A 19943-nucleotide genomic window follows, 5' to 3' on the forward strand; every position below is an offset into this window, starting at 1 on the left:
GCACGAAATATCGTTATTTATTATAAATTAAAAATTCAAAAAGATTACATAGTCTTGCTAAATAAATATAACTATTTAACTTAATAAATATAAAATAAATTCTCACGACTTATGCAAACAGTGACCGGGAAGTAACAGTTTCATCAACAGTGTGTACACACATCATTAGGCAATACCAATCCATCTGGCAACTCCCCTCTCATTGTTGTTCTGATTCCCTTGTCATTATTTTGCAATCAATTGCTGAACTTTTTGCACTGAGAAATTGTAGAAAATAAGCCATGCAGCGACAGATTATTAACATTCTGGGACAGACAACGCGTCGTCTGACTAGCGGCCAGCAAATTCGCATGCTGTCAGTGTCTGCGCCGCGACAGGAGATCTTCAAAGTCCAGAGCGCCGAGGACTTCGACAAGAAAGTAAAGAACAGCCAGCAGCCCGTGATTGTGGACTTTTTCGCAACGTAATTTTCATATTTTTAATCTGAAGACATGGCATATTAATGTTTATATTGTAATCCTCCAGCTGGTGCAACCCCTGCAAGCTGTTGACCCCGCGCATCGAGAGTATTGTGGGAGAACAGGCCGGTTCCATCAAGCTGGCCAAAGTGGACATAGATGAGCACAGCGAACTGGCTCTGGACTACGATGTGGCCGCCGTGCCCGTGCTAGTGGTGCTGCAGAACGGCAAGGAGGTGCAGCGCATGGTGGGCCTCCAGGACGAGGACAAAATCCGCGCCTGGGTTGCCGCCGCCGTCAAGCAGGCCAAGTAATAACCGAGAAATCCCAAAAAAATGGAGGTTGAGCTCCTCGCAAATAAAGCTGAGCTTTAGGTTAATTCGGACTTTCGAAATAAATGTTTATTTACCCGTTGAAACGAAAAGTACTAAGATTACAGACTAAGAACTAAATGGAAAACCAGCCCGGAGTGCCGGGTCGTTTCTTGTTCCTGTCCAGAAATCTGCGGAAGCCGGCTTTCGATTCATCCAGCGACTTTTCCTCCTTGGCCTGCTTCTCAGCCTTTTCGGAAAAGAAGTCGGGGAAGACAAAGGACTCCTCCCTGGGCTGGAATACACAAATATCATTGGGAATATCCATTGAATGGGGGGTTTTTAGAGGGCCATACCAATGTTACATAAGCCAGCTTCACATCGTCTTTTTTGGTGATGTAGCCGTAGGTCTGATCCCTCTTGGTCTCGCCCATGGCAATTCGAGTACGCACATCCACCACCGGCAGCTTGTAGATCTTCTCCAGATAGCTACGCACATCGTACTTGGTCATCTCCATGGACACCGAAAAGGTGACCACATTGGGCGGCTGTTCCTCCGTGGGTCGGATTAGCTTCATCCAGAAGTTGGGCAGGAAAACGCGCAGTTGCGGATTGCCGCGCTGGTAGATGGGATACCACCTCGTGGACATAATTGCTCACTTATCTAAGATTCTAATTCAAGAATACAAAAATTAAATTAATTGTTGTGCGTTTATGAAATGCACTAAAAAAGGCCAAGGGTTTCGGGCGGACACAGGCGTGGCAAGGGGGTCGAGTAAGATTATAAACTAAGACTTAATGTAATTATTAATTTAATTTACTATGCTGTTAACTATAAAATATTCCACATTTTTACCACTTCTAAAATATTATATTATCTAATAATATTACTAAATCCAGATTCCTCTCAAACTGCTGTTACCTACACCCGTGTAAAAGCACGTGGGTTGTCCAACACTTGTTTTGAACAGCTGATTGTCAACCACAACAATTTTAAAATTCGGTTCAGCTGAAATCTCTGGTAAATGCCATTGAAAATGGCAAAAATAAAGAAAAAGGAGGCGAAAGCTAAACCTTTGACCCGCAAGGAGCAGAGAAAGCAGAAGTCGGAGTTCAAAAAGCAGAATAAACGACTTTATTTCGCAGGCAAAACAAACGGTACACAGCGCGTGGCGGCGGCGGCAGAGGCGTTGGCAGCGCAGTCGCTGCTAGGCAAAAACAAGAAGAAGAAACGGAGCCAGAAGCCGAAAATAATAAATCCAGATGAAATACCCAAGGAGCAACTTTTGTCCGGTGAAATAGACAGTGACGATGACGAGTCCATAGATTCGGATTTCAGCGATGCGGAGGTGGATGCTCTGATGCCCGCAAGGGAAAAGGTTGAAGTCTATGAACCTCTGGGAAAGAAAGTGAAGAAAACGCCAGGAGGCGCCATCCAAAGACAGGATGAAGAGGCGGTCAGGCGGAAGGAACTGCGCCAGCAAAAGGAACTGGAGAGCAAGTCCAAGAAGCAGCGAATCAAGCAACTTCGCATAGAGAACGAGGAAGATGATCGCGAGATCAACAAGCTGGAGAAGAAGCTGAAGCTCAACAAATCCAAGGACAAAAACCGCTTGGTCCGGAAGATGTTCAACGATGGCCTGGACTACCTGCTTGACTTTGTCCTGGATGACGATGAGGAGAAGCGGAAGTGGGAGGAGAAGCAGGAGCGTAAGAAAAAGCTGAAGGAGGAGATGGAAAAGGAGGAGGAGGGAATGTGGAGCGATGAGGAAGAGGATGAGGAGGACAGAAATGAGCCCATGGATAACTTCCCAGAAGATGACAGTGGCTCTGAGGGTGAAGATGATGATGAAGACCTAAGTGCAGAGGAAGAACAAAGCGAGGAGGATTCGGAGCAGGAAGAGAATGCACCTAAAAGTGAGTACATACATCGTTTAGAGTTATTCATTTAATTAACGAATTAATTACAGTTAAAGAGGATATCTACGGACGTAAACGCGATGCCGAGGGAAACATCCTGCCTGATCCCGTGGAGCTCGAGTCCTCAGCCGCCGGTCAAAAGTACATACCGCCACATCAGCGAGCTTTGATGGCAGCCAGCGCGGGATCAAGTGAAAAACAGGCAGAGATACTAGCTCGCCTTCTGAAGCAATGCAAAGGTCTGCTCAATCGATTGTCAGAAGCGAATCTACACAAGATTGCCGCCGGCATCGAGGAGCTGTACATGAAAAACTCCCGCTACAACATGAACGAGACCCTGACCAAGTTAATTCAAGAAGCCCTTCTGGGCTCCACGCGAACCAACGAGCGAATGGTGCAGGAACACATGGTGCTGCTGGCCTACCTACATGCCCAGGTGGGCAGCGAGATTGGAGCGCATTTCCTGCAGACTTTTGTGGAGTTATTCGATGATTACGTCAAGAACATCTCTAGCCTGGAGGTGGAGGATAAGCAGCTGAATAACCTAGTACTGGTGCTCTGCTACATGTACCTCTTCAAGATCTACGAGCTGAACTTGCTGATGGAGCTCATCGGCAAATTGTCAGATCATCTTTGCGAGAAGAGCGTGGAGTGCCTTTTGCTGATCTTCCAGTCCATTGGCTTCCGGCTGCGCAAGGACGATCCACTGGCCTTTAAGACCATGATGCAAAAAGTTCAATCGCAAATTGCCAGTGCCCCACTGGAACTGAAAGAGAATCCGCGCCTGCGTTTCATGGTTGATATTCTGAATGCTGTCAAAAACAACAACATGCAAAAGCTGCCCCAGTATGATCCCGAGTTGGCGGAGAATCTGCGAAAGCGCCTTAAGGCCATGCTGAAAAATGATCGCTACGTGGTGACTCTGAACATAACCCTGGAGGACCTCCTGCGTGCTGATAAAGTGGGTAAATGGTGGATTGTGGGCTCCGCCTGGACGGGAAATCTGGATGAGATGGGATCCGCCAAGCAAAAGCAGGATAAGAACTCATCGAAGTCTGCCAACGGAGGTTTTGCGGACCAGCTACTGGAGCTGGCCAGAAAGCAGCAGATGAACACAGCCGAAAGGAGGAATATCTTCTGCATCGTCATGAGTGCCGCCGATTATGTGGACGCCTTTGAGAAGATTCTGCATTTGGCTCTGAAGGACCAGCGAGCGGTGGCCTATGTGATCATCCATTGCGCTCTGAATGAGAAGCGTGCCAATCCCTACTACGCTCATCTGGCCCTTAAGTTCTGCCAATTCAACAGAAAGTTTCAACTGGCTTTCCAGTTTGCCAGTTGGGACAGAATCAATGATATCGATAAGCTTTCCAAGCCGCAGATTCGCAACCTGGCTAGTTTTCTGCAGCAAGTAATCCTAGCTGCTGGTCTGCAGCTGTCAGTGCTCAAAGTAGTGGACTTTATGCAGCTGGACAAGCTCAGCTTTTACTTTATGAAGGAAGTGATGGTCAGGCTGCTTTTGGCTAACGATGAACGCGAGATTTATCAGACGTTCGAAAGAGTGGCCAAAAACACCAAGCTGCAGCAGTTTAAGCAAAGCGTAAGGCTCTTCCTGCAGCATTTTCTTTTGAAAGAGGATCAGCTGGACAAACTTAAGCTGAAGGACGAGGATCGACAGCTTCTGCAGCAGCGCGTTGATCACATTGACAAACTTTTAGCCTATGTGGACCTGTAGTTATAAGTAAATTTGTAAAATGTTATACATAATGAGGATGCTATAAAACAAATCAAGAACAAGTTCTTGTAAAATAGGAAGGCATGTGTAATTTATTCCTAAGGCAAAAATTAACAACTAACATAATAATCTAGTCGAAGCTTTGGAGGAGATCGCGTGCCCGCTGGTACTGCGTGGACTCGATTAGCTTTCGCCTTTCCGCCTCGTCCTCCAGTCTCTCGCCCTCCTTGTCCAGTTTCTGGATCACCTCCTCGGCCAACTGACTGATCTTGGAGCGCGCTGCTCCCTGGGAACTGGCCAAATACTCCAGAGCAGTTGGCCACAGCTCCTCATCCAGTTTCTCCACATCAAAGGCGGTTTGTTGTATGGAAATCTGTCGCAGTTTGTTGAACTTCCAATCCTGGCGGGATTCCTTCCATTTTAGGAGATATTCCTTGTTGACTTTGGCATCTTTGTTGGAGCTCTGACTCTTTTGGGCCTCGAGGCGCTGCTGGTGCTTCTGTTTCTTCTTTTGGCGCACGGTAACCACTGCATAAGCGTTCTCCGGACGAGCTGCTTCTTTTAGTTGCGCTGTTGTGGGTTGCGAGTCCGCATCGTCGTTGTCTTCCGAGTTACTTTCCTGCGTTTTGCTGCGTTTCAGCTTTTTGGTTTCGTTTGCATCCTGCACCTGTTTTCTCTTTTGGGTCTTCTGAGGAAGACTTTCATCGCCTCCACTGGTGGCCACCTGCTCCTCAGCTTGGTTTTTCCTGCTACGTTTCTTAGTGACCGATACTTCTGCTTCTTTTTGCCGCCTCTTGGCGGGTTTATCTGTAAATGTTGGACATGTTACACATAGCCGATATAGATTTGAGCTGAAACCCACCTATTGCGGCCTCCTCTTGATCTGCCTGTGGAGCTAGAATCAGACTTTTGTCGGCCACCTCGTCGTCGCTGGCCGCATGTTCAGGGTTCTCAGCCACCTCGTGCTTGCGTTTTTTGCCCTGGCGCTTGTCCTTTTTCTCCAGTTCAGTGCGGGCCATTTCAGAAGTGTGCCGTTCAAAAATTAACTTTGTACACTAAGTTATTCAAAAGAAAATTTAAAAATCCTCTTAAGTTACAAACAAAATGTGTTTCTGTAGGGCGTTGCCAGGCTGGGCCCAAATACCGCTGTTAGCCAACACTAAAAAGTGGGTTGCTCTCGCAGTCTGGCAGCAGGCTCACCATATGACTAACCACAATCGATCTGGCAACGGCGCCAAACAAAAGCCAAATTTTAGCTTTCGTTTAACAATAAATAATCAAAACAAAATAAACAAGCTATAAATCATAAAAAGTGCATTTCGCGTGTGTATGGTCAGCGCCTATGCCATCCCACCGTCTTTTTTTAAACGAAATCGCGCCAAAATCAACGAAATACGTGTCGTGTTAAAGGCGCGTAAATAAAACCGGTGTGATAGTTGTGATTAATTAATGTAAGAGTTATTAAGTAGTTAACAAAGCTTTGATTAAAGTAAAGAGCGGTATTAGCCATATTACAGGTAAGTTTTTTGCGCAATTTATCCATATTCCATTTTTCATCTGGCGGCGGCAACAACAAATCCAGCCGGCAAAATGCAACTGTTTACTTGCGCGTGTGCTTGTGTTTTCGGCAGTGCGTGCGTGTATTTGTGTGTGTGTCACCGGCAAATAAAAATGAAAATTCCTGTTTATCGGTTTTAAAACGACGAGGAAATATCCAAATGTAAATATAAAAGCAAGGAGAGGCGACATATTGATAAAAGCGAAGGCGGGTGTCCTGCAACAGCTGTTGATTGCTTGGTGGAGTGGTCGCAAGGTCCTGCGTTCCAGCTGCATTTTTCAAGGTACGTACAAGTGTGGGTGTAAGCCGCCATCAAAATTTACCGTTATAAGTTAGGCAATTACACGTTTTACCGTTTTATCTTAGATTTGCGAGGGCGGATTATTATGTTTTCAAATATATGTACATTCCAAATCAAATTGATTGTTAATGAATGCTTGTCGAACAAAAAATATCTTTAGGTCGGCCAAACTGAATCCATGTGGAAGTTATAGTTGAAATTTAAAATGTTCTATAAAACACATCTCGATTTTTTCTAAAATATATATCCCGGAAATATTTATTTTAAAAATTCCTCGCCAATTGCAATTTTATTTTCAACCGCTGAACGCCGGCGCGCCTTCCACCCAAAAATCGTTGTAAACAATTTGCTACGTCGAAATGTTCACACATAATTTTTTCATTATGCTTTGGCTCTTTGAGTGGTTTTCCGGCATGGGCTAAAATAGCATTTTCCGACTTTTTCTCAGTTTTCCGCCCATGTCGAGTGAGAGAAAAGCTCTCACTCAGGGATCGCCTCAGAATTTGTTGGCCATTGGATTCCTCCGCTGGCCATTCAGTTCTGCTTTGGTTGTGTTCCCGGTCGCATCGCGTTTTCCCTCGCGTTTTCCGCTTTTCCGTCGCGGTCTTCGGTGGCTTTCCACGCGTTTCTATCCCAAGTTCTAAGCAAATCTCTTTGGCTTCCGAATCGAAACAATCCCAAAGATATTTCCGTAATTTTTCGGTGGATATATCGTGAATATCTGGGGTATTTGCCACTACTATCTGATTGTTGGGGCGGCATCTTTACTGGCTAATTGGATTGCCCACAGTCACAACAACAAAAGTGCAGACAGCGAGCTGTCACAACAAATAGAAAAAGAATAAGGCTAACGACTCCGGTTAACTTCGCCGGTTGCACGCGTGTGTTCCCCTGTGCCTTTCCACTAATCAATATAGTGGCATTTGTTTTGCGCGCGTTTTACTTTCTAACATACTTCGGACCCTACTTTTTACTTAACCCCCCACTGACTGCGGTTTCTGTGACAACGTGAGCGGCCTAAACAAACCCACCTGAAAGGCCAACCCCAAACGGAACGCAGAATATATCGTTCAACTTTCTGTTCTGGAATGATGAAGCTCGGCATGTTGTAAATGCTCGACAGTACGCGATATAAGTGTAAGTTCAAGTCAACCCACATTTTTTTTGGAACTGTCCTCTGATTAGGAACATAATGTTATTAATAGTCTAAAAATTCAGGAACACATCTGAATATTGCTTGAAGTCTAAATCATTTTTGATTTTATCCATGATCCAATTTAAGATCTGTATGCTCGTTTTCTCTCTGTGCAATTTCCTTGTTTGTTTATAAACATTTCGGCACATCCGTTGGACTGACTATTACATCAGCTGAGGAGGGGAGGTGTGGCCCAGGTCCACTTGTGTGCGTCCATCATGATTCAGATTCAGATTCGGATTCAAATCTGTATCTACCGTATGCGCTAGCAACTTGTATCTATTTGGCAGCCGCATCTTCTGAATCGTTTTTCACCTCTGCCGTTCTCCGCTGGCGTGTGTTTTTCCAATAGTTCTCCTCTAAAAATGGATCAGTTCGTCGGCAATTAAGGCCCCCCAAAAATAAGATATATGTATTCGAACTAAACTCATTCGTTCGTCTAATATGAATGAATCGATGCTACACATCATTTCCCCTGAAAGTTTGGGCTATAGTGGAATTCGTGGGGCTGTATATCATTCCTGCGGTTCTGGAAATATCAGAAACTAATAAATGGGAATATTTAATATTTCCATCTTGATGAGTAATGAATCGAATAGTATACCCTGGATTCGGGCACATACCTTGCCCCTTAAATGCTCTTTTGTACTTTCACTTTGCCTTGCGGCACTAGTTAAATGTATATTTCGAGCACAAATGTCAAATATCGCTTTTTAAGGGTCAGCGGCTAAACATTCTGCTCTTTGCATACTTATTTTTCAATGTTGCCCATTGCAACTTGGCAAGTTGGCCAACGAAAGACGCCCTTTGGCTCATCGGTGGTTGGTTGTCGGATGGTTGAGTCATTCTCCATTAGGGGTTGAGTGCAATTTCAAGCCCCACAGATAGTTGGGTCGTAAATTCTCTGACCAGACTATGAGCAAACAAATTGCCGGCTTTCTTTGCAGTATATAATTTAGCTTAAAATGGTTTCTTTCCATGAGCTTTTTGATTTATTTCCTGAAGCGCAAGTGAGGCGAAAATATGAAAATACACATTCATTGGGTTTATTTTGATTTTGCTCGATTTCGAAGTCAGATACTTCTGTTCTCTTTCCATTCGAATTGACGTCAAATTGTTTATGCAGGCCATGGGCCGTTTAGTTGATGGCCGGCTGGTTTATATGTTCTCTATATGTGGATATCTACCTATATGTATGTGCTACTGTTTGCCGATATTGCGATTTCTATATAGGGAAATTAAACGTCGTTCCGATTCTCAATGCAAGTCAGGATTTGGCGACTCGAGGGCGTCACAGATTTGCGCGTTCGCAACGCGACTGAAATATTAATGCACCGCCTGCCTTTTCGCCTGTTTTCCGAATCGTTAAATACACATTATAAGGCCATATTCATTTTTTGGCTTAAATGGCGTCGCGCCGACACGCGCACTTCCGTCAACGAAATGTTTTCAGAGAAAATCCCAAAAAACAATCGCCGCAAATACAATTTGTTTTTCGGCCGACAGAGTAACGACATGGGGAGCAAGTGTTTAAATAAATTGTGACAGATTGTTGGGGGTGACACTTGGACCGCATTCAATAGCTATATAATATCAGGGTCCCTTTACGATAAGTCGCGTAATTTTAGCTCGTTAAAATATGAAAAATTGTCTGGCCAAGACAGAGCAAGACGGTCAAGTCGGGTATAATGGAACGTCCACAAAGATTAATGAAATGCGTTGAAATTCTTGGTGTAACGAGCCGTATGAAATTGTTAAATATACTCTTGAACAGTACAATGATCTGCGGATAAAATATATTATTGATAAAGAATGTGCATTAAATGTGCATTGTATTAATAAAATTTCCTAAGATCTATCGAAAACTAAAGTGAATTCCTTAGAATAGAAACTTTTCTATATATTGTTTCTCATAAGAAAACCCCAAACATATTTTAAAATGTTTTTTAGAGATTTTCAAAAATGTCTTTAAATAAATTTTGCAGAAAGAATTCCATTAATTTAGTAGACAGACCGACAGACAGATATAGAATGGACAAACAACAGCGGGATAGCTAAAATAATCCACCGATCTGACGACATCGGTGGCGATATAGGAAGGCCTTGGGGAATGTTGCAAAAATACGAGCACTTTTAGTTAGTCCATTTGGTTTCACGTGACCCTGAAAGAGTAAAATTGAGCATGAAATATGGCGAACTGGGTCAGTACACGGGGGCAACATGGGTTGACTCAATTTCGCGGACATTGAGGTCGGGAATAGATAGGCCAACCCGCTGGGAGCATGGCAACCACCCCCATTCACCCAATAAACAATCCAATTAAACAACTGCCAGGGACAACGAGCGATATCCCAATGCGTTTTGCATTGCGTGTGCTTGTTTGGTGGGTCTTATTGGGTCAAGTAGGTTCGTAGTATCTGATGGTTAGTTTCCCAACTATAAATTTCTTTGCCCTATCGGTTTTTCTCGGCCCGTTCGATGGAGGAAAGTGAAAGTGCGTCGGGCCAACCAATTTAATGTACATTTGTGTTCATTAATCTTTCCTTTTTTTGGTTTTTGCAGTCCGCCGTTTTTTGCGATAATGCTTTGATTGTTTTGCTCCATGTGCGACTGCTAAGGTTTGATTGATTTGGCGTGCCTGGCGAAAAACTGGAAAAATAGTAGTTTCTTTCTTCATTCAAATTGCCACAAATTGATACAAATTAACATTCAGCATACCAAATTTGATTATGAATTTGTTAATTTTGGAGCACTATTACAGCGATTTGGCCTAGATATCACACTAATCCGATTTTAGATCATCTGGGGATGAGAAGTTAATGCGTTAGACTTCAGACAACTTAATGACTTTGCTTTGGGCCACAGCACATTTAAGATTTCTATTTGTTTTCACCTGACTATGATAGATGATCATCGCTGTTTGCTTAGCTTGACAGATTTATTCTCGATTCGGTTGTACTGGTTTAAATGAAGAAGTTTCTATTTTTGTTGACCATATTTTTGTAAAATATCAGGTTAGTGGTGTTCCTACTGTCTTGGTAAAACATTAACAAGAAGAACCCTACCAAGAAATGAGCTTTTTGTGGTCTAAACACACAGCAAAGCAAATGATCGACATTTCTGGTTTTCAGCTGCCATTCTGTCGTTCCGTTTAAAATGCCATAATGCTCGGAGGTTTCTCCCCAATTTGCCCGCTTATTAGCTGCTCCTCAGATCCCAAAAACCTGGCCGAGCAATCAATCCGGCTGTCAGCATATGGGGACAAGATTGTTTGGTGCTCTGTGGGCTTTTGGTATAATTACGTTCGGGCAATTGTCTGTAACCCAATTCGAGCTTGGCATTTCATACAAGTTCACATGCAAACACGTTTGCTGTTACTCGATATCGCTGCGTGGGTTGGAAAATCGTTTCGCGCCTTGTTTTTCGTTCCTCGACAGAAATGCAGAAAAGATCAAATTGAATTTGCATGGAGATTTGCCGAGAGCCCTGGAATACACGATCGTTATGTGCTGCGCCAGCCATGTAATTTGAATTGAAGAATGGTGATTATGATATTTGCATATAAGTTGGCAATTAATTTGCAAACACTGCGAGCGGCACTCCCCTCCGTCAGACGTCAAGGATTGGCCATGGGCGGCCATAGGATGCAGTCGCGGATTAGGGTCCGTCATAGGAATCAACATAAAATAGGCAAACAAATTTCTCGAACTGCGTTCAGCCCGAAACGTGCCTCTCCATGGCATTCTTTTCACTATTATACACATATATGTCTACTTTTTATTTTTCCACAACTTTGTCTAGGCAAACAAGAAATCCGTGGCACGTGAGCATTTTACAAATGAACCGAAATCGTCAAGAAAAACCAAAACCAGAAATAACAACATCATAGGTGCGCACCTACAAACGCCAGATTTCATAAAAATACATGAGTAGAGCCCATAAAAAAATTAAAATAAAAATCAAAACCAGCAGCTGGATAGGTAAATCTTGTTTTTTTTGTTTCGTTAATATTCAAACGTACTTTGCTGTCTCTTCATATCGATGCGTACGTTCTACGAGACATGCGTAAGGTTTAGTGGACATGACTTTGGGTAGGGCAGATTCCTAAGTAGTAGGTGAATGTGGAATTCCCTCAATTTCAAGATTTCATCAACGAATTAGTTTCTTAATTTCTTTTTGCAATTCAGCAGAGTATCTGGTGTAGAGTACTCGTATTTTTCCCCAACTATAACCCATCATAACTTGAGATCTGGACGTGCTGTCGATCCGGAGCGGGAGTCGGTTCTCATTTAGATTGCATCTGGCATGACGAACGGACTCGAAGTCTGGGCTATATTTAGGCGAATTGCGCATTGTCTTCTAGTTTCGACGTCGAGGTGCTGATATAAAACGCCCGATTAAATTTATGCACACACCATGGAATGGACTGCGCTTTTCCCCAGTGATTTATGCCGCCCGGGCGTGGCAGCTCGATTGGGTGGGTGCGGGTGCAGTTGCTCAGGTCTCAAATGCCCCGGCATTGCAGCACCCACCCAACCCTCAAGAATTTCTTAATGGTCAGATGGTTGGCTGGCTGTTGGGTCTCGTTACGTGACCAGCTGGAAAAAATGCAACAAAATGTTTTCTTTTTTAAACTGCGAAAGCGAAAATCGAAAGTGCCAAGTGGCAGATTGTCGCTGGTCGGCTCCTTGGATTGAAGCCATCTACTCCTCCTTCTTTTGATCGCGAGTGGCTGGTCGATTGCCGCATTGCATCATCTTTCTCATGGCGTATCTCTCGAATGGTCGTCTGGCGGGTTGTAAATACCAAATATAATTGTTTAACTGTCCATAAAATTGAAGAAGCATAAAAGGAGACCCTTTTCTGCGTCTGCCAACGAGCGTCCATTGAACTTGGCGCAGAGTGGGTCTGTTGGGCTCCAAAAACGCCTCAAAGAGATATCTTTGAGCGGCCTCAGACGAAACGAAATTTCACACCAATGTGGCAGAAAGTATCTGCTGGATTGGTGGCTGCCCCCGACTACCTGACAGTGTCCCATCCATCAATCGGTGGAAAAAGATTGCGCCACAGGTCAGCAGGTGTTTGAGTTGTTTGGGGGTGGAACTCACAGGCGTAGAGCCAGATGATCTGCGGTTTGTTTTCCTTGAGAACCGCCAGTTGAGACATCAGAAAGGTGTGGGAAAATGAGGGGAATTGCATCAAGGAAGCTGCATGGTTAGATCAGGGATAATTGGCGTGGGAAATTAAGGTATTACTCTTATTACATATATATTAAATGGCCACGAAGGAAACGATCCTTAAATTATGCTCTTCACTGCTCATATTTGAGTCCATTACACCCTGAGGATTGCAGGAATCTTAGGGGCAATAAATCACTGATTACTATTGTATAATTACCCAAGTATCTGGAGCAAAATTGTTAGTGAGTTGGTTTCCTAATCATTTCGCTTAAACACCAGATAAAAACGACACGAAACCGAAACTCTCTATTATATCGGCAGTTCCCTTTCGCCACATTTCGCCACATTCCTGACCATTAACTGCATTTGGTTGGCCACAAAATCTGTCGCCATAAACCGAACGATCGTAAGCCTCGATGGAGCAAACTTGATTTATGAGCGATTGCAGTTGCAGATACACATTTCGCTATCGCCGCACTCTCACTCTCTGCTGGTCCATTTGGAAAATGGCACGTCAACGGAAATTGCTTAATCATTTCCACGCATATCATGTACACCTCGCATATGACTAATGCCATCTGTCTGCGATCTTCCTTGCCGCGCAGGTAAGTTCCACCGATATCGTTTTTGGGCCATAGGCAGTTAAAGGAAATCATTGCGTAAGTCAATAAAAAACGGAGTTGATTTGTTTACTTAGGACTTCCCCCCGGGGAGGAGTTGCGTAATCCCCGGTTCCTGCGAGGAAGTGGCTCGTAAAAAGGGAGCCATTAGCATGTGCAGTCTGAAAAGCGAGGCGCATAATGGATTTTCCAATCAATGCAGCCCATGATTATGCTCACCAATGAAGTTATTGGCTCATTTGGTCAGGCGGCTAGCGAAATAAGTGGAAAATGAACTGAACGGAGATACCCTCCACTCCTTGATTATCGTGGCCATCATACGAACATATCTCCTTTACCACCACCACCACTACTACTACCTGACCCCTTGTCGCGCCTAACGATCTTTAACCTGGCCAACAACGATCCCATCCCATCTCGGCCCAGACAGTCTGCCAGTCTTTTGTTGTTATTGATCGCCGTGCTGCACAGCATTCAAACGTGCGTCGAGTGAATTTGTGTCTTTGTATCTTTGCATCGCAGTACCTTTGTATCTGGCGAATGCATTTCGTTGTATCTCAAGTGTCTGGGCTTGTTTTTACCAATGTTTGCCCGGCTCATTTGCAAAATCTGCTGGGTAATCAGACACCGGCTAGGGATGTCAATTAGCTTGTGTTGCTGCTGCGGCTGCTGTTTTGCCAAGTGCGTGACCATTGAACCTGCATTTCCCATTTCCCTGCTGCTTTAAGTGAAAGTGAAAATGCCAGTCGTTCGTTGAACTTGCTGGGAACTTGGCAAACGCAAAGCTCTGCCGCCCCAGAACTAATTGAAGTTTTCATATCTCAGCATTTATGGCCCTTTGCAATCTCAGTGTCAGACTCTAGGAGTCTAAAGCAGACAATTTATGATACAAATTAAATGCATGGAAATTATGATGAATGCGAGGCGAAATTTATGCTGATGACATACCCAACAAAAGAGCGCCAATCCGCCCAGACTCCTACGGCTTGCCAAGCTCCTCCTGCCTCGCCTGCTCCTGCTCCTCCTCGTCCGCTTCCTGGAGGGCAGCTCCAATCAAGAGCCAGACGATCCACAGACAACAAATCGCCGAGTCAAGGAGTTTGCGGCCCAAGTCGTTTGTTGTTCATGGATACACGATGAAAACGATATATTGCATTGAACATAATAATATATTCATATGAAGGATACTATGTGGCTCTCTCTAAATAAGGATTAATAAGGATTCATTTACGATTCATTTTACACAGACCAACTAAGATATTTAAACTTACTAAATGTATTCCTGCCACTTTCTCTAAGTGTAAGTCTGGATCTGGTCCTAAGACCCATTGCCTCCCGCCCCTTCCTTTATGGTTTTTGAGCAGCTGCATGAGGGGCGGGGTGGACCAACGAGGTGGACTCCTTGTGGCTGGCAGCCTGCCTCTAGCCGAAAGTTGTTGCGTATTTAAAATGGAAATTGCAAGTTTTTCGCTGAGCGTTCCCGATGTCTTTTCCCCGTCTCTCTTGCTCGCTCGTCGGCGCTTTTGTTTCACTTTCGTTTGCTGATTGCAGGTTTTTTGTCTTAGCTCATTTTGATTTTATTTCTCCCGTCTTATTCGGTGCATTTATCACGGTGCCACACATTTGTGCCACAAGATGCCAGAGAATCGGGCAGGCATGGCCAATGAAATTGGCCGCAAGTTTCCTTTTCATTTTCATATATTTTTTTTTGCCAATTGAATGCTGCTTTTCAAGCCGATTTCAAGGGTGAACGATTATTGGCCAAGACACCACACCCCTTTCACCTTGGTATTTGGGTGAAATTTCTTCACAAGATGCAGATCCATCCGCAGTTTTGTCATCTCTCGCTGGCAGGTTATGAAATATTTCGCAACAATTTCCTGTTTTTCTTTATTTCACTTACGCACTTCTCTCCTTTGGCGGAGTTCGGTGGGTTTCTCGGCCGATCGGTATTAATTATTATGGTCTCGTTTTTTTTCGCCTTACGGATTTCTGCAGCTTTTATTTTTAATGCCCGGCGAACCTGTTGCAATGCGTTCCACAAGCTGAGACTTGCGCCAGGGTGTGGAGAGATGAATAGTTATGAGGTTTTGGGTTTGGGTTGAATATGACTGGGCTAGGCAAAAGGGTGCCTAAAGTTTAAGCTATACACACTTTCCTTAATACCATTTAGTTTTATTTACTATCATGAAAGTACGAATGATCCAACTCTAACCCATGACCAAGTCACGTATGTTCGCCCCATGCTATTCATCCCTTAGTCTTTTCACCCATTTAAACCATTTAGCATTCATTAAGCCCAATTTCTGCCCCATCCACGGTGCTCGGAATAATCAACAAATTAACTAAATTCCTAGTGGGCGCCTCCATCCCATCCCCAGAATAATCCGAATTCCGAAGTTGTGACATCAAGAAATGTCGAAGCGATTTCAAGTGCAGCCCCTGGAATCTTGGGAACATATCCGAACATTCCCAATCGTGCGCAACCTGTTTGATCCGGCGGCTATCAGAGATATTTCCAAACATGTTCGAAGCGAACCTCATGATGAGGTTGCATGGAATCCATAAGATACAATCCACAAGCTGCTTTGCAGCTACAGCCCAGCGGAATTTCAATTCAGTTCGCGCTCAACTCACAGACACGATGGTCATTCAAACGCGTTTACGAATAATAATTTAGAAAACAATATTCAAATGACAAATACACTAAAATATGCACTAAACCACGCACTAAACCTAAACCCACGAACTGTACATATTTGTGTAAATAAATAAAGCATAAACAAATAGCGAAGAGAAACCTCGAAATACCAAAAGACCGCTCAAGTTCCCATACATTGAGCTGGCCAATCGTTTTTGAAAATATTTGTTTGATCGATTTTGTGCGGTGTGAACACCTTGCAAAGGCATTTGCAAACCTATTGCCATAGCAAGCGAAGTGTGTTAAGCTGGGAAACACCCTCTGAAAAGTTTATGTACTACCCCCTTCGATCGGGCTAATTTCACTGCCACAAGACAAGCGAGTTCAATATCTACCCCACTTGCCTTTCATTAAGTTTGTGTTTACGTGCTGCTGACTAATTGCGTTTATATAGCCCGACTATATACAACTGTACAATAAGACACGGCCAACTGTTTTAGTTTGAACGCCTCAGTTAAAGCTGTAAATTGCTTCGCTACCAAGTGAAGTTCTACATTTTTGCAGCGAAAACGTTTTTCAATTGATTTTCATTGAGTGAAAAAGTCCCGAGATCGCCTTCTCTTCGGTTTCCAATTGATCGCAATTGCACCAGACCCATAAAACATACGAAAAGTGAGCTGCATTCCAAGTAGAGCAAGACAGTAACCACTTCATCATCACCACATCAGATGCTGCATAATTAGCATTCGTTGTGCGGAGCGTCGAAAAAAAGCGGAAAATGTATCTCATACAGGTGAGGCCAAGCGATACAATAGATCCCCCTCTCACGATTAAGTGTTTGCTCTTACTTATCACATGCTGGCGGCACTGCACTTGCCGACTGAAAAAGATCTTCATTTAAGCGTTTTTTAATTGTCCGCCAGCTGAGATTTGAGATTTCTTCAGCATTTACAATTCTCCCCTCTGCTTCAAAGTGGCTGTGAGAGGCACGCATCTCTGGCGTATATAATTTGTTTAATTTGTAGCTAATTTATCTTTCCACTTGGCAGCGGGCAGATCGGATGGCGAGCGAATGGGGGTTCACTGGAGCAGGTGCCTCATTACTGAACTTTGAACTTGAAACGGTGTTACGATTTACAGCTGGTAATGTGGATTACGGTTAGGCATCGGGGTTCGGGTTAGCAGAACAAATGTGCCAGCCTGGGATTATGAAGGGAAATCAAATATTTTGACAGTGCAAGGATCATTAATCACTTGTAAATAATACACTCAATCGATTGCTTTTGAGTTAACTGTCAGCATTGCGCCTAAATTATTTAGATATTTATTCAGAGTTCATATCAAGCTATATCAAAATTTGTGCAATAAGTATGTCAGAACAACCGACACAACATAAATCAGACACTCGCTTGACTATCCTGCAAACCATATCGGATGTACTGAACTCCGGCCTCAGCAAGGAATCCCTTAAAATCTGCATCGAACTGGTGGACAATGGTGTATCTGGTGGCGCACTAGCAAAAGTAATCCAGACCATTAGAAGGGAGGCTCAAGATGATGAAGATAAGGAAAATGATGATTCCGGAGAATCGTCTGCATCAACAGACTCAACTTTGTAGGAAATGCATGTAAAATGTATTTTTGTGTTTATATTTTGTGTTTGTTAAATTAAAAGTTCAACTCTCCGATGGTCTGTTTCCGAAATTTGTAAGACGCTGGTTCTTGGACATCCATTGCATGATTTTTGAAGGCTTCAATTCGGGCCCACTCTATTTGCATTCATCAATCGCAAGCGACTGGCGTTTCTGAAGACGGTATATGTGCCGGCCAAGATAATGAAAAGCTGCACCACCTTGGCTTGATAGTAGGTCTAAGATGATAATGTGTTTAGCTAAAAAGTTTATGGCAAACCGAAGCAGCAAACGACTCACCTGTCTTATGTAGATGGGCAATGGAATGTGCGATCGATGAACATGGTAATCCATTCCTCTGAACAGCCAATAGCCCGGCCACGCCCCCAAACTGGCGAAAAGAAATGGTGCTGCAGTACTGTAGGCCTTTTCAAACGATTGCGAATGCACCAGTAAACGTATCTCCTCGCCAAGATTATGCATCCGAGGTGGGTGGGCTCTTGGCTTGGCTGGTTCCTCCTCCTTTCGCTTGAGCCTCGTCAAGAACTTCTCCTTCAGATTGCCGTAATAATTTTGGATGCCCATCTTCAAAAGGTTTAATTTTCGACCGAAAGTTGTGTATTGTGTGTGTGTAAAGTCTGGACAGAAACATATATCAAGGCTTACCTGAACTAAGAGGAGTCTCCGATGTCATCTGTTTCTTCCTGATTATTGTGCACTGTGTGCATTTCTATTGGTATGCCGGCAGGTCGACCCATTGATATCGTGAACAGACCAGTGGTTAAGATAGCCAACTGCATTAGCTTGGCCTGTTGATAGGTCTGAAATGAATAGTTTTTAATGGGTTAATTGCACGGTAGACTGCTGTATTTCGAACCCTTTGAATGTAAAAAGCGATTCTCTCCGTTTTCCGTGCGGACTGCCAGTTGTATCCGCGCCAAATCCAAAACGCTGGCCAGGACAAAAAGCTGACTTCCAGATAGGGCATTATATCCATTAACTTCTTCGACAGACCCTGAGGGGCGTTGCGATCTACGAAGTTAACAAACTCTAGCTCGTAGTTTAAATGTGGGGCTGTTTGTTCCCTGAACTTTTGCAACTTGACATCTGGGGTTGGAATATCACCAGAGGTTAGGGGTTCAGTGGTATCAGGTGAAGGGCGTTTAGAGTCCGGCTTCCCAGTTTCCGGCTTCCCAGTTTCCTGGCTCAAAGCTTCTGGTATTTGGTTTGCAGAGGTTTTGGTTTCTTCTGCGTTCTCTACATTCTTAGGACTGTATACCACCGCTGCAATGGGGGAAGTAAAGTTATGAAACAACTCGGAGATCTTCTGGAGCAGCGAATCCATGCTGAAAAGCTGAACTTTTTGACTACTAATTTTCAATTTTCCCTAAGGTGCCAAAGCAAACAAGAAAAGCTTGCTGGGTTGTTGGTTTCGTTTGAAAAGTTCAAAGACTCGAGGCAATTGCATAAATTATCGCCTTAACTCGTTCGCTCATGCGGGCTTACATTTGTTTTAAACTAATTTAGCCTATTCATTTTTCTATTTTCGGTCTTTTTTATTTGGGGGCCCACAGAAGCCGCAGAACAAGCTTCATTATTGCCGGACTGCGGGTGCCCAAGACTGGGGTTCTATAGTATAGTAGAGTCTATGTGGTGTGCCGAAGTGGGTCAGTTGGTGCAGCGGTTCATGCAATTATAAAGCGCATATCTACAGGTTGCATACCAGATACCTCCACTTCCACCTCCAGCTCGACTTCGACTTGGGTCCATTGTGTGGCAGTAGCCAACTGCTAACGGCTTGGACTACGGCAGGTGTCTCCTCAGTTCATTGTGTGTTTTTGTCTTTCCTCTGGGTCTTGTGTTTTTCGGTTGAAAATGTGGCTTACCTTCGACGAGCATTTTTGTGTGCCAGCTTCCTGCCACTATCTGGATTCTGTAAACTAGTTTTGCTCTCGACGGAGAACGCCTAATGATCAATGCATTTAATCAAGTAAATTACGAAAATGCCGAACGAAAAACAATTTAACGGTGGATAGCATGGAGTTCTATGGCTTATGCCGATGTATCTCCAAAGATTCCCTGGACAAAGACGCACCTAATGAAGTGAAAATCTTTGGTTCTATTGTGATAGTTCTTTGATTAGCGGACTTCGCTTGGAATATTCTTAAGCCACTCCTGATGGTTCATCGATCATGTGGAAAGTTGACATCTAACACTCTAACAGTTCTCTGCATCTGCGGATGAATTGAGAAGACTTAGAATTGATCCACTTGCCCACTTATTTACCTGAGCGTATCAGCATTACCATTTTAAAGCCATTATTTCTCCCCGTTTCCAGCATCTTCAGGCCAAACTACTCAAGCGTTGAGCCCGAATGGGGCTTTCATTCAAGA

General features: G+C 43.8%; 8 protein-coding genes across 18 annotated transcripts in view; 4 read left to right on the forward strand and 4 right to left on the reverse strand.

Annotated features, from left to right (window-relative positions):
* The first annotated feature begins 189 nt into the window (after window positions 1-189).
* On the forward strand, window positions 190-876 carry LOC6736483 (thioredoxin, mitochondrial). The gene is made up of 2 exons (XM_002083317.4): window positions 190-463; window positions 526-876. The coding sequence occupies exons 1-2, from the start codon at window positions 282-284 to the stop codon at window positions 770-772; spliced, it is 429 nt and encodes a 142-aa protein (XP_002083353.1). The 5' UTR covers window positions 190-281; the 3' UTR covers window positions 773-876.
* LOC6736484 (39S ribosomal protein L23, mitochondrial) lies at window positions 828-1525 on the reverse strand. The gene is made up of 2 exons (XM_002083318.4): window positions 1126-1525; window positions 828-1064 (listed from the first exon to the last, which is right to left on the reverse strand). The coding sequence occupies exons 1-2, from the start codon at window positions 1417-1419 to the stop codon at window positions 906-908; spliced, it is 453 nt and encodes a 150-aa protein (XP_002083354.1). The 5' UTR covers window positions 1420-1525; the 3' UTR covers window positions 828-905.
* Window positions 1526-1692: 167 nt separating this feature from the next.
* LOC6736486 (nucleolar MIF4G domain-containing protein 1 homolog) lies at window positions 1693-4504 on the forward strand. Of its 2 annotated transcripts, XM_039293747.2 has the most exons (3): window positions 1698-1790; window positions 1916-2686; window positions 2740-4504. In XM_039293747.2, exons 2-3 carry the CDS (start codon window positions 2131-2133, stop codon window positions 4422-4424), a joined length of 2241 nt encoding a protein of 746 aa, XP_039149681.1. In that variant the 5' UTR covers window positions 1698-1790; window positions 1916-2130; the 3' UTR covers window positions 4425-4504. The 2 variants fall into 2 exon arrangements, with proteins under 2 accessions (XP_002083356.2, XP_039149681.1); XM_002083320.4 differs by having other exon boundaries at window positions 1693-2686.
* On the reverse strand, window positions 4488-5603 carry LOC6736488 (uncharacterized protein C7orf50 homolog). Its single transcript, XM_002083322.4, has 2 exons — window positions 5287-5603; window positions 4488-5231 (listed from the first exon to the last, which is right to left on the reverse strand). Exons 1-2 carry the CDS (start codon window positions 5441-5443, stop codon window positions 4555-4557), a joined length of 834 nt encoding a protein of 277 aa, XP_002083358.1. The 5' UTR covers window positions 5444-5603; the 3' UTR covers window positions 4488-4554.
* A 1192-nt stretch (window positions 5604-6795) lies between these two features.
* LOC6736492 (supervillin) overlaps window positions 6796-19943 on the forward strand; it is a 110811-nt gene continuing 97663 nt past the window's right edge. For 6 of the 10 annotated variants that reach the window (XM_039293717.2, XM_039293718.2, XM_016170681.3 and 3 more), the window contains exon 1: window positions 15876-16712. In XM_039293717.2, coding sequence (XP_039149651.1) covers window positions 16698-16712 — 15 coding nt within the window. In that variant the 5' untranslated portion in view covers window positions 15876-16697. Of the gene's footprint in view, window positions 7421-15873; window positions 16713-19943 lie in introns of those variants that run through there. The other 4 variants (XM_016170690.3, XM_016170686.3, XM_039293719.2 and 1 more) reach the window with 3 other exon arrangements.
* On the forward strand, window positions 17173-17604 carry LOC27206662 (mitotic-spindle organizing protein 1). The gene has a single exon (XM_016182464.3). It carries the CDS (start codon window positions 17290-17292, stop codon window positions 17536-17538), a length of 249 nt encoding a protein of 82 aa, XP_016030043.1. The 5' UTR covers window positions 17173-17289; the 3' UTR covers window positions 17539-17604.
* Window positions 17554-18200, reverse strand: LOC27206260. The gene is made up of 2 exons (XM_002083323.4): window positions 17851-18200; window positions 17554-17789 (listed from the first exon to the last, which is right to left on the reverse strand). The coding sequence occupies exons 1-2, from the start codon at window positions 18133-18135 to the stop codon at window positions 17673-17675; spliced, it is 402 nt and encodes a 133-aa protein (XP_002083359.1). The 5' UTR covers window positions 18136-18200; the 3' UTR covers window positions 17554-17672.
* LOC6736490 lies at window positions 18222-18961 on the reverse strand. The gene is made up of 2 exons (XM_016170389.3): window positions 18428-18961; window positions 18222-18371 (listed from the first exon to the last, which is right to left on the reverse strand). The coding sequence occupies exons 1-2, from the start codon at window positions 18893-18895 to the stop codon at window positions 18222-18224; spliced, it is 618 nt and encodes a 205-aa protein (XP_016030045.1). The 5' UTR covers window positions 18896-18961.

Source organism: Drosophila simulans, chromosome 3L, assembly GCF_016746395.2.
Source record: "Drosophila simulans strain w501 chromosome 3L, Prin_Dsim_3.1, whole genome shotgun sequence".
Lineage (NCBI taxonomy): Eukaryota > Metazoa > Arthropoda > Insecta > Diptera > Drosophilidae > Drosophila > Drosophila simulans.